We start from the raw sequence: 15605 nt of genomic DNA, 5'->3' as shown, positions 1-15605 counted from the left end.
TGTTCCATCAATTACCAAAAACATTATTTCAGTTCCAACTTTAGATACTGAAGGTTTTTCTTTTGAAATAAGAGACAAGTGTTGTTTTATTTCCAAAGAAAATATGTTATATGCTAAAGCAAAATTGTTTAATAGCTTGTATGTCTTAGATTATACAACTCATGTCTACAACATAGATCATAAAAAGCAAAGAATAGATGGATCAAACCCAACTTACCTATGGCATTGTAGGCTTGGACATATTAACCAAAAGCGCATCCAGAAGTTACATAAGGATGGACTCCTTTTAACATTTGATTATGAATCATTTGAAAATTGTGAGTCATGCTTGCTTGGTAAAATGACTAAGGCACCCTTTACGGGTATAGGTGAAAGAGCTAGTGACCTTTTGGGACTCATACATACGGATGTATGTGGACCAATGAGTTCACAAGCTAGGGGTGGATTTAGTTACTTCATTACTTTCACTGATGATTTAAGTAGATTTAGTTCCTGTCATCCCTCATGCCCTCACCATCCTTGTTGGTGATCAGATGGAGGTAGGGTTAATAAACTAACTACATATACACATAAATTCTTAAATGCACATGGTTCACACTAATTTATTGTGGACCACTAACATTAGGGAAACTATGGTTGTTTTATTAGTAAAAAAAAAAGGTTACTATAGTAGAAAAAAAGGTCTCTATGTTGAAATAAAAGTCATTTTGGTAATATATATATAGGCTATAAGAGGTGAATTTTTTTAATGAAATATTTTATATACTGGTTAATATGAATAATAAAGGTCACTATGTTAAAATTAGGGTCTTAATGTTATACTTTAAGTTCACAATAATATTAAACGTTATACTAGTTTTAATAAAGGTTACTATCTTAAAATTAAAGGTCACTATGTTCAATATAATGTCAGTTGCGTGTGTATAATCCTCGAGTTCCACAATAACATTATTGTGGACTAGGTCCACGCAGGTCTTTCTGACATATACATGCCTTGCTTTAAGTTTTAAGAAAATCAATTCCTTTATCCACAAATTAATACTCCCTTCATCCTTCATTGATTATTAGAAAATTAATTTAATGTTCGCGATTTTCAAAATATTTATCTGGTTGACGTCATATTCACTTTAATTTTTTACAGATATCGAGGTATTTTTAAGAGCCCAACCCACAAGGCAGTGGTAAACCCACAATACGATCGAATGTCCTTAGCCATGCTATTCATCCCAAGCCTAGACAAAGAGATCGGCCCACTAGAAGAACTAATCAATGAAGAGAGGCCACAATTATACAAAAGGCTCAAGGACTATGGTCAAGTTTACACTCAATCCATTCCTTCTGGGAAAAGACCTATTGATATGATGAAGATTAGTTACTAAATTTCTAAGGAGTTTTGTGTTCATATAGACACAAATAACAGAACGACTATCCTTAACCTGATCTATTTTTTCTTGAATTTGTAGTAAATCTGAATAATAAATAGAGTCTAAATTTTGGTCATTTATCTTTAATATTAATCGACAAGTCTATTTATGTTAAATCTAGGTCTCAATAATATTTCTCTGTATTTCTCATTCATATTTACCAGCAATTGATTTCAACTCCATTTTCGTCACATTCATGTTCAAAAACCACACTTGATCATTGTTGCTAAATGTAAGATTATACTGTGAAACTCCTCAATTAGAGTATTTCCTATTGATCAAAACATATAATATAGAATTATAAAAAGATTTCATATATTAACTAATTATATACGTAAAAATATCTAAGATACACAAAGATATTCCCTAAAAAAAAATAAACAAAAATATTATATTATGTTACAAAAATATACTCTTTCTGTCCCAATTTACTTGCAACATTTTGATTGGACACGCTTGCCGATGCACATATTTGACCGTTGATATCTTTTAATATATATTTATAAAAGTTATAAAAAGTTTATATTTAGAGACTATACGTTAAAATAGACCCAACAACATCTTACACGACTACATTGGCTTTCATATAATAGCTAAAAAGATGGTCAAAGTGAGATGCGTGAATAGTGTAAAAAGTCAAAACGTTGCGAGTAATTTGGGACGGAGGGAGTATCCTAGTAGTACGTATATTGTTCTCCATCACACCCCTCAATCGGATCGGAGAAGGTTGAATGCTTAGACTAGATCAGAGAAACTTGACTTGATGTACAATACAATATGGTCACTCACATGTAGGTACTCTTTCGGATGTTTCTAAGATCAGGAAAAAAACTCGGAACATAAAATTGCACATCCATCCTTGAATTAACCCAACGAGTTATCGCCTTTCTGACGCATTTTTTTCTAGGATCATAAGTCATCAAGTGACATGAATCTTCCAATTGAATTAAAAAAATCCCACTGTCATAATCTTCAACAAACTTTATGTTCAAACTAACAACGGATTCATTAATCTTGTCATCAAGCATATTCTCAATCACATAACTTTTCCTCCACAAATCACTTGCTCTATACTCTTTCATCACCCACAACTCGAGCCTTGAACGATAATTTCCTATACCCGTAACCCCAACACCTAGTGATGATCCATGTAACACCCCAATGCTAATTAGTTTCTTATTATCTCCCCTACACGGCGAGGGGAGATGATAAAACTCTTCCTTGTCAAGGTCAAAACACGCGATTTTCTCTCCTGAGCAAACCAATATAAAACTCCATCCAACTCGAAAGGAGGATTATTTGTAGCCCCTATTTTATGATCAAAGTGACCTTGGTTTGTTGGTCTCCAATAACTTTTGCCACTACGATCACTACAAAGTGTTGGTACATCAATATGGGTTTTAGTACCATTAAATATGTGCAACAATCCAACAACCTTGTATTGTTTAGTTCTAGGGCTAAACCCTATACCATATAAAGATGTAGTTTTGCTAGCCAAATAGGGATCTTCAAGATACATAAAATCGCGTGTTACGGGGTTACATATGGCTAACGAGCTAACAAAGTGTTCTAAGCCAGTATATTTACCCTTACAAGTTTCTTTTCTTAGAAGAAGAATTCCTCTACTAGAATTCACAACCTTGTAACATTCGTTGTACATGAAATTACCCAAATGCTCGAATTTAGAAGACTCGAACATATAATTAACGTGTTTATTAGTACTCTTGTCGTAGCCTTCCATCATGAAGAATTGATTAGTATCATCACTACGTAAGTTATGATTAAATTGAGGGTTTTTTCGGAGACTTACAAGGCTAAGGTGAGAGTTTTGGTAGTATAATTCGGCAAATTTCGGGTTTATGATTATGTTGTTGAATTCTTTGCAAACTGTTTTGCAACGTAAGATGGTTTTGGCGGGGAGTTTCGCAAGTATGTTAGCAAGTATCTCTTTTGGAAGATCATTGATTCTTTGGTTTTTCTTTCTTCGTAATTTTACTTCCATGGTAAAATTTTGAGAATTAGGAATAATATTTGGTTGCAATTTCTCATTCATTGTCTTCTTATTACTTTAATTTAATAAGATGAAAAAGTTTCCTAAGTATTTTAGTGAGCTAAGGAAATATTCCTAAACCCGTGTGTAAAACAGGTAGGGGCGTAAATGAGCCAATACGTTTGTGAACTACTCGCGAACAAGCTCGGTCAAAGCTTGGTCAAAAATCGTTTGTTAAGCTAACAAACAAGCTTGAACAAAAATTTTAAGCTCGTCACATAAATGAACACAGCTCGAACAACATCATGTTCGACTCGGTAGCGTTCATGAACAACTCGTTTAAGTCCATTTATAAGTTTTTTCACGGCAAATTAAAACTTGAAAATTTATAAATCTTTTATTCATACATATTTGTAAAATGTACTAATTATTTCATCATGTAAAGTCATGAAAACTCCGCCATTACCTTTTTCTATAGAAAGAATATAAATATCTTATATAAAATTAAATGGATGTGTTAAAATTTGAAAGAAACCATACTTTTAATGATAAATTCGGCTCGTTTATTTAATCAAGCCCGATTTAGACCCGTTCAAGCTTGAACTTATACATGAAATGCAAACGAGTATGTTCGTGAACAAAGCTCGAACAAGGCAAATTTTTAACAAGCCCAGCTCAAACAAGATTTTTAAAAGCTCGTTCAAGCTCGAGATAGTTCGAGCACAAATAATTCTTATAAAGCTTAGCTCGAACAGACTAAAACTCGACTCGATCCGGATCGTTTGCAGCCCTAAAAACAGGATTCTAATCCCGACCCCAAAAACTATGTTATGCAAACTAAATACTCTTTCCATCCTTAAAAAAAAAAAAAAAAAAAAAAAAAAAAAAAAAAAACTTAAATACTCTTTCCATCAATAATATTCATGTTTAATTTCTTTTTTTATAGAATTTATAAAGTTCTATATATGATTGCGATAATTTTTTTTTTTTTTTTTTTTTTTTTTGAAGTTTAATGGGCAATTAATCGAACATATACGAACTTTGACTAATTGACTATGAATTTTGATCAATTAATTAAATAATTAATATTTAATATGTCATCTTATGAAAGTACTTAATTTACTCCGACCCAAATAACTCATAACAATTAAGAATAACTGATAGATATTATAAAATGATAATATTTGTAACAAATTTAGGATATATATGAATATATTTTGTATACTTATCAACATTATTCCAATTTAAAGAGTTTTCACGATCTAACAACAACCATGGTCAATACTTAAAAAAATGGCGGATTGGACAAACTTTATTAAAATATGCATATTAATCATTGTATTAAAGCATAATCACCAAATTACATGACAAATTCAATTAATTAATCTCCTCTCCTACAACATTATACTGATCAACTGATACAGACACCACCCCATCAATAGGCTTATCAGTCTCAACTGTAACAACATTATTTGACACATTAGTAACACCATGAACAGGCAAAACTCCTCCCTTACTATAAATAGAATACTGAAAATGAGCTATCCTATCCGAAAATAGCAACATTTTCGAAAAATCAGCTTCCCATTTAGTAGTATTACTTCCCTTTATACTCAATTTACCAACGGTTGATTTTAATTTCATACCGATTACGTTGTTATGTTCGACAACAACTTGATCAATCTTGTTAAACTCTCCTTGTAATTCTACTATAGCCTTGTTATTACTCGGGTCGCCACTAAACATGTTGTTTACAATGTTTAGTCCTGAAATTCGGCCTTGGACCGATTTCACCACCACGTTACCATCGCCTAGGAAGAACCCGTTCGTTACGTGGACTTGTACAGGGTCTTCCATGACAATAGAGTTGTAGTCTAAGTAACAATTATCAATTCTTGTTTGTGATAATCCAGCTAACTTGACTAATATACCTACACCGCCGAAATCTGTAGCCTTGTTGTACAAATGAGCGCCCGTGATCATGTTGGCTTGGCCTCGGAGAATGATTCCAACAGCTGCCGAGAATACTACCACGTTTGTGATGGCATTGTCGTTGCTGCCAACGTCGATGGCGGTGCCTGTTGTGAGTAATGAAAGGAGTCTCTGCTCAATTAGGGATCGCTAACACTCATATTGTACTAACTCTGTTAATTTTTAGTTGCAATAAAGAGATAATATTTATGAGACATAAAAAATTCTTTTGTTGCAACTAAAAATTAACAGAGGTACAAAACTGTAATCGTTACATAATCAACCCTAGGGTTACAGTATTACCTGTGAATTGCCTCTCCCCTGGATCACCGCCTACGGTTTCATGTTGTCCTAGGAAAGTGTCGGAAATGAAGGTTTCATGGCCTCCTTGGACTAGAATACCTTGGGTTGAGAAGTGGAGAAAGTAGCAATTTGTGATTCGGATTCGAGCTGAGTCGACGATGGTTAGACCACCACCACGGAAGCTCGAGTCGAAGAGTATGTCACGGAAGGTGATGTCTACGTATTGGATACCACTGATTTGGTTTTGGGTGTTAGTGGTGGAGTTTATATGGAGGTGTTTGGAAGGCTTAGAAGAAAGTTCAAATAAATGGCGGTCTCCTGGAAATGTATTTGATGCTCTTATTGTTCCTCCTCGTACCTAGTATTGTTGACACAAAATCGTAAAATCAATGTTACATACACAGAATTTAATCTTATATCTTAAATAATGTAGAATGACAAATTTTAACTAACTACGTACAAGTACATTATTTAGCCAACACGGGATAACAATTTAATAATGTGCTTTGAATTGAATTGATTCATTTGTTATTAAAGAAATTTTCATGCATGTCTTTATATTTAAGAGAAATTTAAGTTATTTTCAACATTTTGAGTACGTTTGCTCTTTGAGTCACTTAAGATTATTGAAAGAGTTAATTATATAAATACAATGAAAGGAGGAGTATGAAAAAAGAGAAGAACACCAACTTGCCATCATGAATTGTAAGGAAAGAAATTACAAAAATTATAATGTCTATTTGATTAAGCAACTATGAGCTAATTAAAATATAGTAGTGAATTAGTATAAAATTATTCCAAAATGGTATCCTTATTAAGCAAAGTATTAAGCAAAGCATGAGCTACTCTATTTTAAAATTACCCATTTACCTTTTATGCTCCATAATTTCACATGTACAGAACACATTATTGAAATATTTTGATGAGTAATTAATTTATATGGAGTATTAAGGAGTGGTAGAAGGATGTTGATTTGAAGTAACGTACAACAAATTAACAAGTGCAATACATCTACCATTTGAGTTCTTTCAAAATAAAAAAATTCATCTACCATTTAAGTAACCTAATCACATCACCTAAAGATAGGAGAAATTTGGGAATTCATGTAAATTAAATCGCATAAGATTTGTGAATATTGCGATTCAGCTTTCATATGAATATAAGATATTATGGGCAAGAGGTAGATGCAACATTGCAACATGTACATTACATATACTAGATACTCTTATTTTGAGATAATTTAATTTGTCATTTGTAAATAATATGTTCATTCGTAATTATGTATTCACAAGTCAGATTAGATAATATAAGTTAAATGCGGTAATAAAAATAGATCAAAAAATTTTAACCAAACTTGAATATACATGGGTGATAAAGGAAAATTTGCAAGATTAACAATTTGAATATACATGCGTGATAAAGGAAAATTTGCTATATTTAGCTTGCTAGGAGCCTAGGATTGTGACTATATGTGAGTATTGATTGTTGTAATATCCTTATTGTGAACACAATTATATTTTTACTTATTTTAGATATTATGTAATACAGAGTAATTGCAATTTTTATCAAGTTATTTATAATTAGGTGACTAGTCTAAAATTCTTTCAAAAAAAAGAAATGTGACTAGTCTAAAACTAATTATTAAGGGTTCGTTTGGCATTGATGTGGTTTTCTGTTTTTTTTTTTTTTTTTTTTGGTTTTTAAAAGTATATGATATATGTCTTATAATGAATAAAAAATTATATAAACTTATTAAAATCATAATAATTTTAAAAACTGACAACAGAAAAGTAAAAACACCTTTTTCTTGTTTCCTGTTTTTGGTTTTTGGTTTTCATAAAAGCAAAAAACTAAAAATAATGTCAAACAAGCCCTAAAGGAGGCTTTTGGATTAAGGAAGGGAATTTGATAGTATCAGTACATAAGTGTTTCTTGTGCAAATGTTTGTATGTGTCAGCCAATTAATATTTACTCTTTCCCAAATATAAAGCTAGCCGTTGGAATGTGGCATCATTATCTTGTGTGATTATGTGAAATAGTATGCACAAGAGCATTTTCCAAGAAAACTTATCATTATGTTTTAAATTAGGCTGAAAATATTGTTAAAATCAGCGTTCTGTTTCACAGATCCTAGACATGTTTATGACAAAGTGGTGCCAAACACAATTTATATTACTCTGTAAGGTGATAAGTCTTTCGGTTTAGTTTTATTAGTGCTGTCAAATTTCAAACCGAAACCGTTTAACTGCCCGAAACAAATCGACCCAAATGAGAACCGAACTGATTAAAAACCGTTTTTTTAAACCGAAAACCGACCCGAACCGTATGTGAATGAACCCGAAACCGAACCGATCCGAATAACGTTACACCGTATAAGAACCGAACCCGTTAATGAACCGAACCAGTTTTAAACCGAATTGAAATCAAACCGAACCGAAAAAGAACCGAACTGTTTCTAACCCGAAACCGTTTGAACCGGGATAAAAACCGTTTACACCAAACTGTTAACAACCAGCGACCCGTTTGCACCGAACTGTATATAAACCGAACCGCTTGCAAACCGAATCGTTTATGAACCGGACCGCTTATAAACGAATCGGCTACAAACTGCTTACTATAAAGAGAATATTAAAATCAAGTTAAAAGGTGTTTTAAATGAAATTTAATTATCATAGTACAAAAATTCTTCCTGCCAAATTAATATTTATTGAAAATTTATTATCATAGTATAAAATATCTTCCTGCCAAATTATTATCATAGTATAAAATATCTTCCTGCCACTAAAAATCCTCCTGCCATAAAATAAACTAAAAAAGAACCGAATCAGTTATAAACTGAACCGAAAAAGAACCGAACCAATTATAAACAGAACCGAAAAAAAACCGAACTAGTTATAAACTAAACCAAAAAAGAACCGAACTGTTTCTAACCTGAAACCGTTTCCAACTCGAAACTGTTTGAATCGGGATAAAAACCGTTTACACCGAACCGTTAACAAACTGCAACCCGTCTGCACCGAACCGTTTACTACCCGGACTGTTTACAACCCGAACCGAATTAAAACCGCTCAAGAATAAACCGAAACCGAATTGAACCGATAACTATTTAAACCGAACTGGAACCGACCCGCGTGACACTTAAACCGATTTCAAACCGACCCGATTTAATACCGAACCGATTTCAAACCGAACCAAAATCGAACTGTCAAACCGTTTTGACAGTGCTAAGTTTTATACTAGTATTGGATTGTCATAGTCTCGTATATATTGAAATAGATTTACGAAGTCTCTACTTTCGTTAACATGATTTGATATAGATCAAAGTTACCTAAAACAATTACATCATTTAGACTTTTATGTTTATCATTCATTTAACATGATCATCTTTTGTGATTTACACATAAGGAAAAATGCAATCATATAAGATCTTCTTTGTTCAAAAAATTAAGAACTAAACGTCGCATATTCCATAATAAATGGATGTATAAGCAAGAAAGAGTGGGAGAAAGTGAATTACCACAACATTGCCAGAAAGAGGAGGAAAAGGAATGGGTTGGTTGATAACATAATTCCCACCTTGGAAATCAATAACAACACCGCCCAAATCATTAACATTAGGCAACAAACGAAGACCCTTTTGAACTTGGAATGCATCCGATACTGCTTTAAGTATAGCATCACTACTGTCTTCTATTCCACTTGGGTCCGCACCATACCCTTGTGGATAGAACACTCTTCCTTCCTACCATCACAAAATTTCCGAGTTTATTAATGAGATAAACAAAAATGCAAATAAAGTTGCAACTTTGTAATAAATAAGTTAACAACTTTTAATTAAATTTAGATGGGCCCATCCTAGGCAGTTTAATGGGCCACTCTTTTCTCTAAGTATTCATCCTATATTTGAATGTAAATATTACACTTGTATTATGAAAAATGTATCCATCACATGTTTTGTAATGTGAACTTTCTTTGTGTAACTTCTTTACGCGAGATGTGTGGATTATACCCTTTATATTACATAGTAGAAGGGCATTGTGCCATTTGTCCTACATTTTACAATTTTCTATGGAAGACCAGTCTTATTAGTCTTATATATATTAAATTGGTCAATTTGGTTCGAATTAGCATATCAATAATCTTTTTATGGAATGTAGATTCATACATTATTCATAGGCAACACGCCGAGTATAACAATGCATCATATTAAGTTGATGATATACTAATTTTTTTTAAATCAATTAATTGATTTATTAATTATCATAATTGATTACTTACCAAATATAAAGATATCTGGGGGATTCTATAATAATCTTTGTACTCAATGTGATTTTACACTCTAATGGGATTTATGGTATTATACACCTAATACAAGTACTTGAACAAAGATTCGTCTAATCCAAAAATACGACACTTGTGACTTATTTCGTATTATGCGTCACTTAGAATTTTAATGCACTATTATATGTCATTTAAACTTTAAAGTACTCCATAGCAAAGCAATATCATTTTTCAAAAAAAATTAAATACAATTCAATATCTAAGAACTTAAATGTGAGCTTAATATTACACGATTTTATAAATTCAAATATTCAAACAACTGTAAACTACTGTATATGTTACTTTGTTAAAATAGTCTTAAATTATGATGTCAAAAAAAATAAAAAATAAAAAGGTCTTAAATTATAAATAAATAAAATCATAATAGATGATCTTGAAAAACATTAAACAGACTATTATTTTTATTCCTTTTTCCTTTTATTGATTAAACCACATGGAATAAGTTACAAGCATTTCATAATATCAATGAACTTAATGATGGACTTCATTTTCTCGGTCTCTAAATGTTTTTCTTAACGTAGATTGTCTCATTACAAAGAAAAAAAAAAATCAAGTAGGAACATTATTTAGAGACAGAGAAAGGAAAATGGTTCATTATAAAGCGAGAAAAGCAAATTAAACTCACTGTTTTATTAATCGATTGTAATCTACGCCTCGGAGATAACTTCTCTTGAATCTTCTTGTAAATCGCAACATGTTGAATATCATAACGATCAAAAGAAAACGTGGCATTTAAATTATTTTGTAGAACGAAGAGTAACAAGAAGCTACAAACCAAAGAAATTCTCATAATAATGTTCAAATTTTTGAAGGCTTTATACAAGAGGGAATATTTAGAGGAAGAAGAAGAGGGGGCGAGAAATTTTGGTTTGTTTGATAATTTGAAGCTTTTTATAGCTTAACATGTTATCAAATTGATTTCAGAGTAATTATTACTCAAATATATATTTATATGTGAATAAATAAATAAATGGGGGGGGGGGGGGGGGGGGGTTGGTAAGAAGTTATTCATATGACATTTAGTAACAATTCAGATTGACCTATAGACTACCTTTTAATTATTGCGCACAAATCTTGGAACTTTAATAAAACGAAAAATATTGTGTAGAAGGGACTCACGTGAATCCGTTCTAGTAATTGGCCCGCATTCAGCCCGTTTACTTAAAGTTTAGCCTGTGCGCAGCCCGAACTTTAAATATCTATGAATTTTTTTATACAAAAAAAAAAATCAAAATCAAACACAATGTTCCACCTTTCTCCTTCTTCTTCTTACCCACGTTTTCTGCATTTTCACACTATTTTCGTCAGTTACACCCCATTACTATCGAATTAACTCCATTTTCCCGAATAATTCGCATCACTGCTTCATTTTTCAGCTTTAATTTTATTTGCATGTACTTAATTTTTAGTTCTTATATATAAACCCTAACTTTCGTCATTCTCGACTCCATTAATGCCTGACGTTTCGTCGATTAAGGATTTTTCGCCCTTAAAAGTTTATCTTAAATGAAGTAAACAAGGACAAAAACATGAGAAGACAGTTGCAATGGCTGAAAGGTTTATTATATTTTAATTATTTTTATGTTATACTTTTTTTTTTTTTTTGAAATCCTTTTTTTTAAGTTATTATTTTGTTTTGTAGGGATCATTCTGAAACTCCATCGAAGAAGCGTGGTCCTAAACCTGGTTCTACATGAAGTCGAGCTGTTAGGTGTGAAATTCTATTCAATTTATTTCGCAAAAAGTCTTGTTTGGATATAGTATTTGTTGTTTTATTATAGAATATTTTTGTTAGGAAACACAGCTTTTCTGGTTTTGATGTAGAATATTCTTGAGTAGAATTAGCTTATTGTTGTTGTAATTATATTGTTGTAATTTGATAATAGACTATTTTTGTCAGGATTCACAATTACTTTGTCAGGAATTAAATTATTTGTATTAGAAATTAGCTTATTATTCTGTGATAAATCATATTTGAAAATTAGATTGTCTTGAATTAGATTATTTTATTTTGATAATATTATATGTTTGTCAGGAATAAGATTATTATGGTCAGAAATTATGTTATTTTTGTCAGAAGTTAAATTACATAAGTGAGGAATAAGATTGTTTCAATCAGAAATAAGATTACTTTAATCACGAATAAGATATATGTGTGATTACATTAGTCAGGAATAACATTTCTTTTATCAGGAATAAGATAGCTTTTTTTTACAATACAATATTTTTGTCATGAATTAGATTGTTTTGGTCAGAAATGAAGTTATTTTTGTCGAGAATCAGATATTTATAGTCAGAAATAAGATTACTTTTATCAGGGATAAGATAATTATTGTCAGGAATAAGAATGTTTTAGTCAGCTTACAATTTTAATGTGATTTTTTACTTTTCAATTTTTCAGTTCTCTTACTGAAGATAATATTTCAGACCTAGAAGTTGCTAATAATTTTGGTGCTAATCAACTTTGTCTAATTCTGAAAGATTTAGGTGAGAAGCAAAAGAAGGATGTAATAGAAATTGGTTTTGGTGGTTTGCTTATTAATTTGAGGGAAAATATTAGCCATCAGTTGTACAGTTATGTAGTAACTCATATAATCCTAAGGCTAGAAATCTGATTGTTGGTAAAAAGGAACATGCCATTCATATTGATAGTTTTGATATTGCTGATGTGTTGGGTATTCCTTATACCGATCTAGCTGTGAAAGAGATTTCTAAAATCAAGAAAGGATTTAATCCTGATGAGGGTTTGAAGTTAGAGTGGAAGAAGTTTTTGTGTTTGGATAAAGAAGATGAATCTGAAAAAGGAGATGAATCTGAAACAAAGAAGAAAAAGAAGAAGAAAACTGGAGATGAATCTGAAAAAGCTATTCAAAGTAAGAAGAAGAAGACATATGTCAATTTTGGTACTTATGAAAAGTTGTTTGAGAAATGTAGAGAGGGGGGTTATGAATTCAACAAACTTTTTGTTATGTTTGCTGTATCTAATTTTTTGGCTCCAATGGGTGATAAGTCCCCCAATTTTAACATCATTAAGTTTTTGAAAGATATGCGTTTCATAAAAACTTACAACTGGGCTGGTTATGTGATTCAATAGCAGACTTTCAGGCATTTGTTTTGAAGAGGAAGGCAGAAGAGAAAGGGAAAACTAAATCAAGAACAGTAAATGGTTGTCTGGTTGTGTCTGTAATTGCTTTTTTGCAAAAGTTTGAGTTTGGGACCACTTTAGATAGGAAGCCATTTATAATGAATTGGACTTGTGAAAGTCTGAATGAGAGGATTAAGTCTGTTGTAGAAAATATGGATTATGGTACTCTAAAACAGTATCCTCAGACTATACCAAAACAATATGCTGGCAAAAGTGAACATGCTCTTTTAAAAGCTTTTCATATTAAGAGCATTGTGTTTAAGCTTGAAGATACTGATGATGAAGATTTTGATGAAAAGAAGGAAGGCCATGGTGTACAATCCGCTAGCATTAATTTGAAAGTTGAAGATGAGAAAGATAGATATGTAATGTCCAGGATTCCTCAAGATTATCCCACTGATGATGAGATTGACAAGATGGATATTGATGTAAGTTTAAAATCTCATCTTTTTATTAATTTTGTAAAGTTTATTATTCAAGTTTTGATACTGTATAACCTGATACATATGTACTTGAATTTTTGTTAGGAATTAAGTGATTTTTTTCAGGGGTTAAATAATATCAGTCAAGATTAAAATTGTCCAGTCACATAGTATAGTTTTATCAGGAAATGAATTATCTCAATCAAGATTAATATTGTCAATCGGAAATTAGATTACTTTTATCAAGAATAAGAAAATGTTAATCTGAAATTAGATAATTTTGGTCAAGAATGAAATTATTTTAGTCAGGAAATAAGTTATCTCAATCAGGAAAAACATTGTTTCAGTCAGAAATTAGATTACTTTTATCAAGAATAAGAAGATGTTAGTCAGGAATTAGATTATTTTAGATAGGAAAGAAATTATATTAGTCAGGAATTAAATTATTTGAATGAGCAATAACATTGTTTCAGTCAGAAATTATATTACTTCTGTCAGGATTAAGAATGTTACAATATTTCACTTTTTGTTCATAGTCAGGAATTAGGATATTTTATTATACTTTACTTATTCACTCTTTATTCTATTTTTATTAGCCTGTGAAGAAGAAAATGAAGAAATTTGGTCATGACTTGAAGATCGTATCAGAGAACCAAATTCACTTTGCTATTGATTTGAAGGATGAAGCAAGGACATTTTCGCAAGAGTCTCAATCTCAAGGAGAAGATGATATATATTCTAATTCTCAATTCTTAGTAAAAATTGATGAAAGAGTGGAAGCTGCTATGCAGAGCAAAAAGTTAGCTTCTGATTTGGATCAGTTTGATATTAAGCTTAAGCCTGATGAAATTGTAAGTTTAATTATCTTTATTATTATTTTATATATTAAATTCATTTAAGATTTGTATCTGATATTAATCTTAATTTTATATAGGTGAATAATGTTATTGCTGATCTTGATTTGGGAAAAGACCAAACTCAAGATAATTAAGGAAATTTAGAGGATGCAGATCAAGGGAACAAAATCAATGTAGAGGATCAAACTGATATGCCTGAAACTGATATGCTTGAAGAGATACCAGAGGGGAATAAAGATGAAGGCAATATCTTCACTGTTGACCAAGGAATTGATGTTGATCAAAATTTGAATACTGTAGGGAATATTTCAAGCATCCCACACTTGAGCCCCACTGTGATCATACACTTAAGCATAGTGGCGTCCAAAGGGAAGGAAGCTAGAGTAAAAGAGTCGCCAACAAGTTTTAGGAACTTGTAAACCGTTCACAGGGTGAAGGTTACACCCCTTAACGATCCAGGAAATCGTTAACTCCATAGGTGTGGAACCATGACTGGATATTCGGGGATGAAGGTATTAATCCAACCTAAAAGAGATTGAACCTGCCCTAAAAATAGGTCTCTACTTTATTCTTCTCGTATTCATGTGCGCTTTCTGACTAACATACAATCATTAGATTAACCCTAAACCTGTTTAGTCTATGTTGGTTGAAATTTAATGCACAAACAAATCTATTATTGGTGATCACTTGAATTATAATCATATTAACCTAAACAAGATTATTAATTATCTTATTAAGCGTGATTACAAGTACAAATTCCCTCTAATCCTGCAAGAGAGGGCGTGATTAAGCAATAACAATAATATATATATCAAGCAACATAATATTAACAATCATCATCATAATCAAAGCATAATAATATTAGCAAGATCCTAGGCATGATACTAACAAGATTAATAACAAATCCTAGCATGTCACTAAGCATTAAAGATCAAAGCTTTATTCCTAGCATGATACTAACATGATATAAATAAATAATAGGAAGCATCATAGATTCATGCATGATATTAGAAATATTAGTTATTATCCTAAACATGATATTAGGAAGCAATAAAGACATCCTAACATGATACTAGGAATCAAAATAATCAAAGCATGATTTCCATATCAAAATAACAACTAAAGCAATTACTTACTTCGATGCCTCGTATC

At 31.4% G+C, this 15605-nt stretch overlaps 2 protein-coding genes across 2 annotated transcripts; both read right to left on the bottom strand.

The window, feature by feature from the left end:
- Positions 1 to 2209: 2209 nt before the first annotated feature.
- Positions 2210 to 3477, bottom strand: LOC145571318 (F-box protein At3g07870-like). The gene is made up of 2 exons (XM_081630375.1): positions 2754 to 3477; positions 2210 to 2676 (listed from the first exon to the last, which is right to left on the bottom strand). Exons 1-2 carry the CDS (start codon positions 3475 to 3477, stop codon positions 2210 to 2212), a joined length of 1191 nt encoding a protein of 396 aa, XP_081486501.1.
- A 1281-nt stretch (positions 3478 to 4758) lies between these two features.
- LOC145572570 (polygalacturonase QRT3-like) lies at positions 4759 to 10819 on the bottom strand. Its single transcript, XM_081631536.1, has 4 exons — positions 10655 to 10819; positions 9206 to 9430; positions 5689 to 6046; positions 4759 to 5492 (listed from the first exon to the last, which is right to left on the bottom strand). The coding sequence occupies exons 1-4, from the start codon at positions 10817 to 10819 to the stop codon at positions 4792 to 4794; spliced, it is 1449 nt and encodes a 482-aa protein (XP_081487662.1). The 3' UTR covers positions 4759 to 4791.
- Between the last annotated feature and the right edge of the window lie 4786 nt (positions 10820 to 15605).

Source organism: Chenopodium album, chromosome 12 (genome assembly GCF_948465745.1).
Source record: "Chenopodium album chromosome 12, dcCheAlbu1.1, whole genome shotgun sequence".
Lineage (NCBI taxonomy): Eukaryota > Viridiplantae > Streptophyta > Magnoliopsida > Caryophyllales > Amaranthaceae > Chenopodium > Chenopodium album.
The sequence above is the reverse complement of the archived record's forward strand: the minus strand, read 5'-3'. Positions and strand labels throughout refer to the sequence as shown.

Excerpts from the sequence above, each read along its gene's own strand:
- LOC145572570 (XM_081631536.1), bottom strand. The coding sequence starts at position 10,819 with ATGAGAATTTCTTTGGTTTGTAGCTTCTTGTTACTCTTCGTTCTACAA. Across the intron at positions 9,431-10,654 it reads TACAATCGATTAATAAAACA|GAAGGAAGAGTGTTCTATCC; the intron begins GTGAGTTTAATT and ends TTGTGATGGTAG. Across the intron at positions 5,493-5,688 it reads AGGGGAGAGGCAATTCACAG|GCACCGCCATCGACGTTGGC; the intron begins GTAATACTGTAA and ends TACTCACAACAG.
- LOC145571318 (XM_081630375.1), bottom strand. The coding sequence starts at position 3,477 with ATGAATGAGAAATTGCAACCAAATATTATTCCTAATTCTCAAAATTTT. Across the intron at positions 2,677-2,753 it reads TTGGAGACCAACAAACCAAG|GAGAGAAAATCGCGTGTTTT; the intron begins GTCACTTTGATC and ends TGGTTTGCTCAG.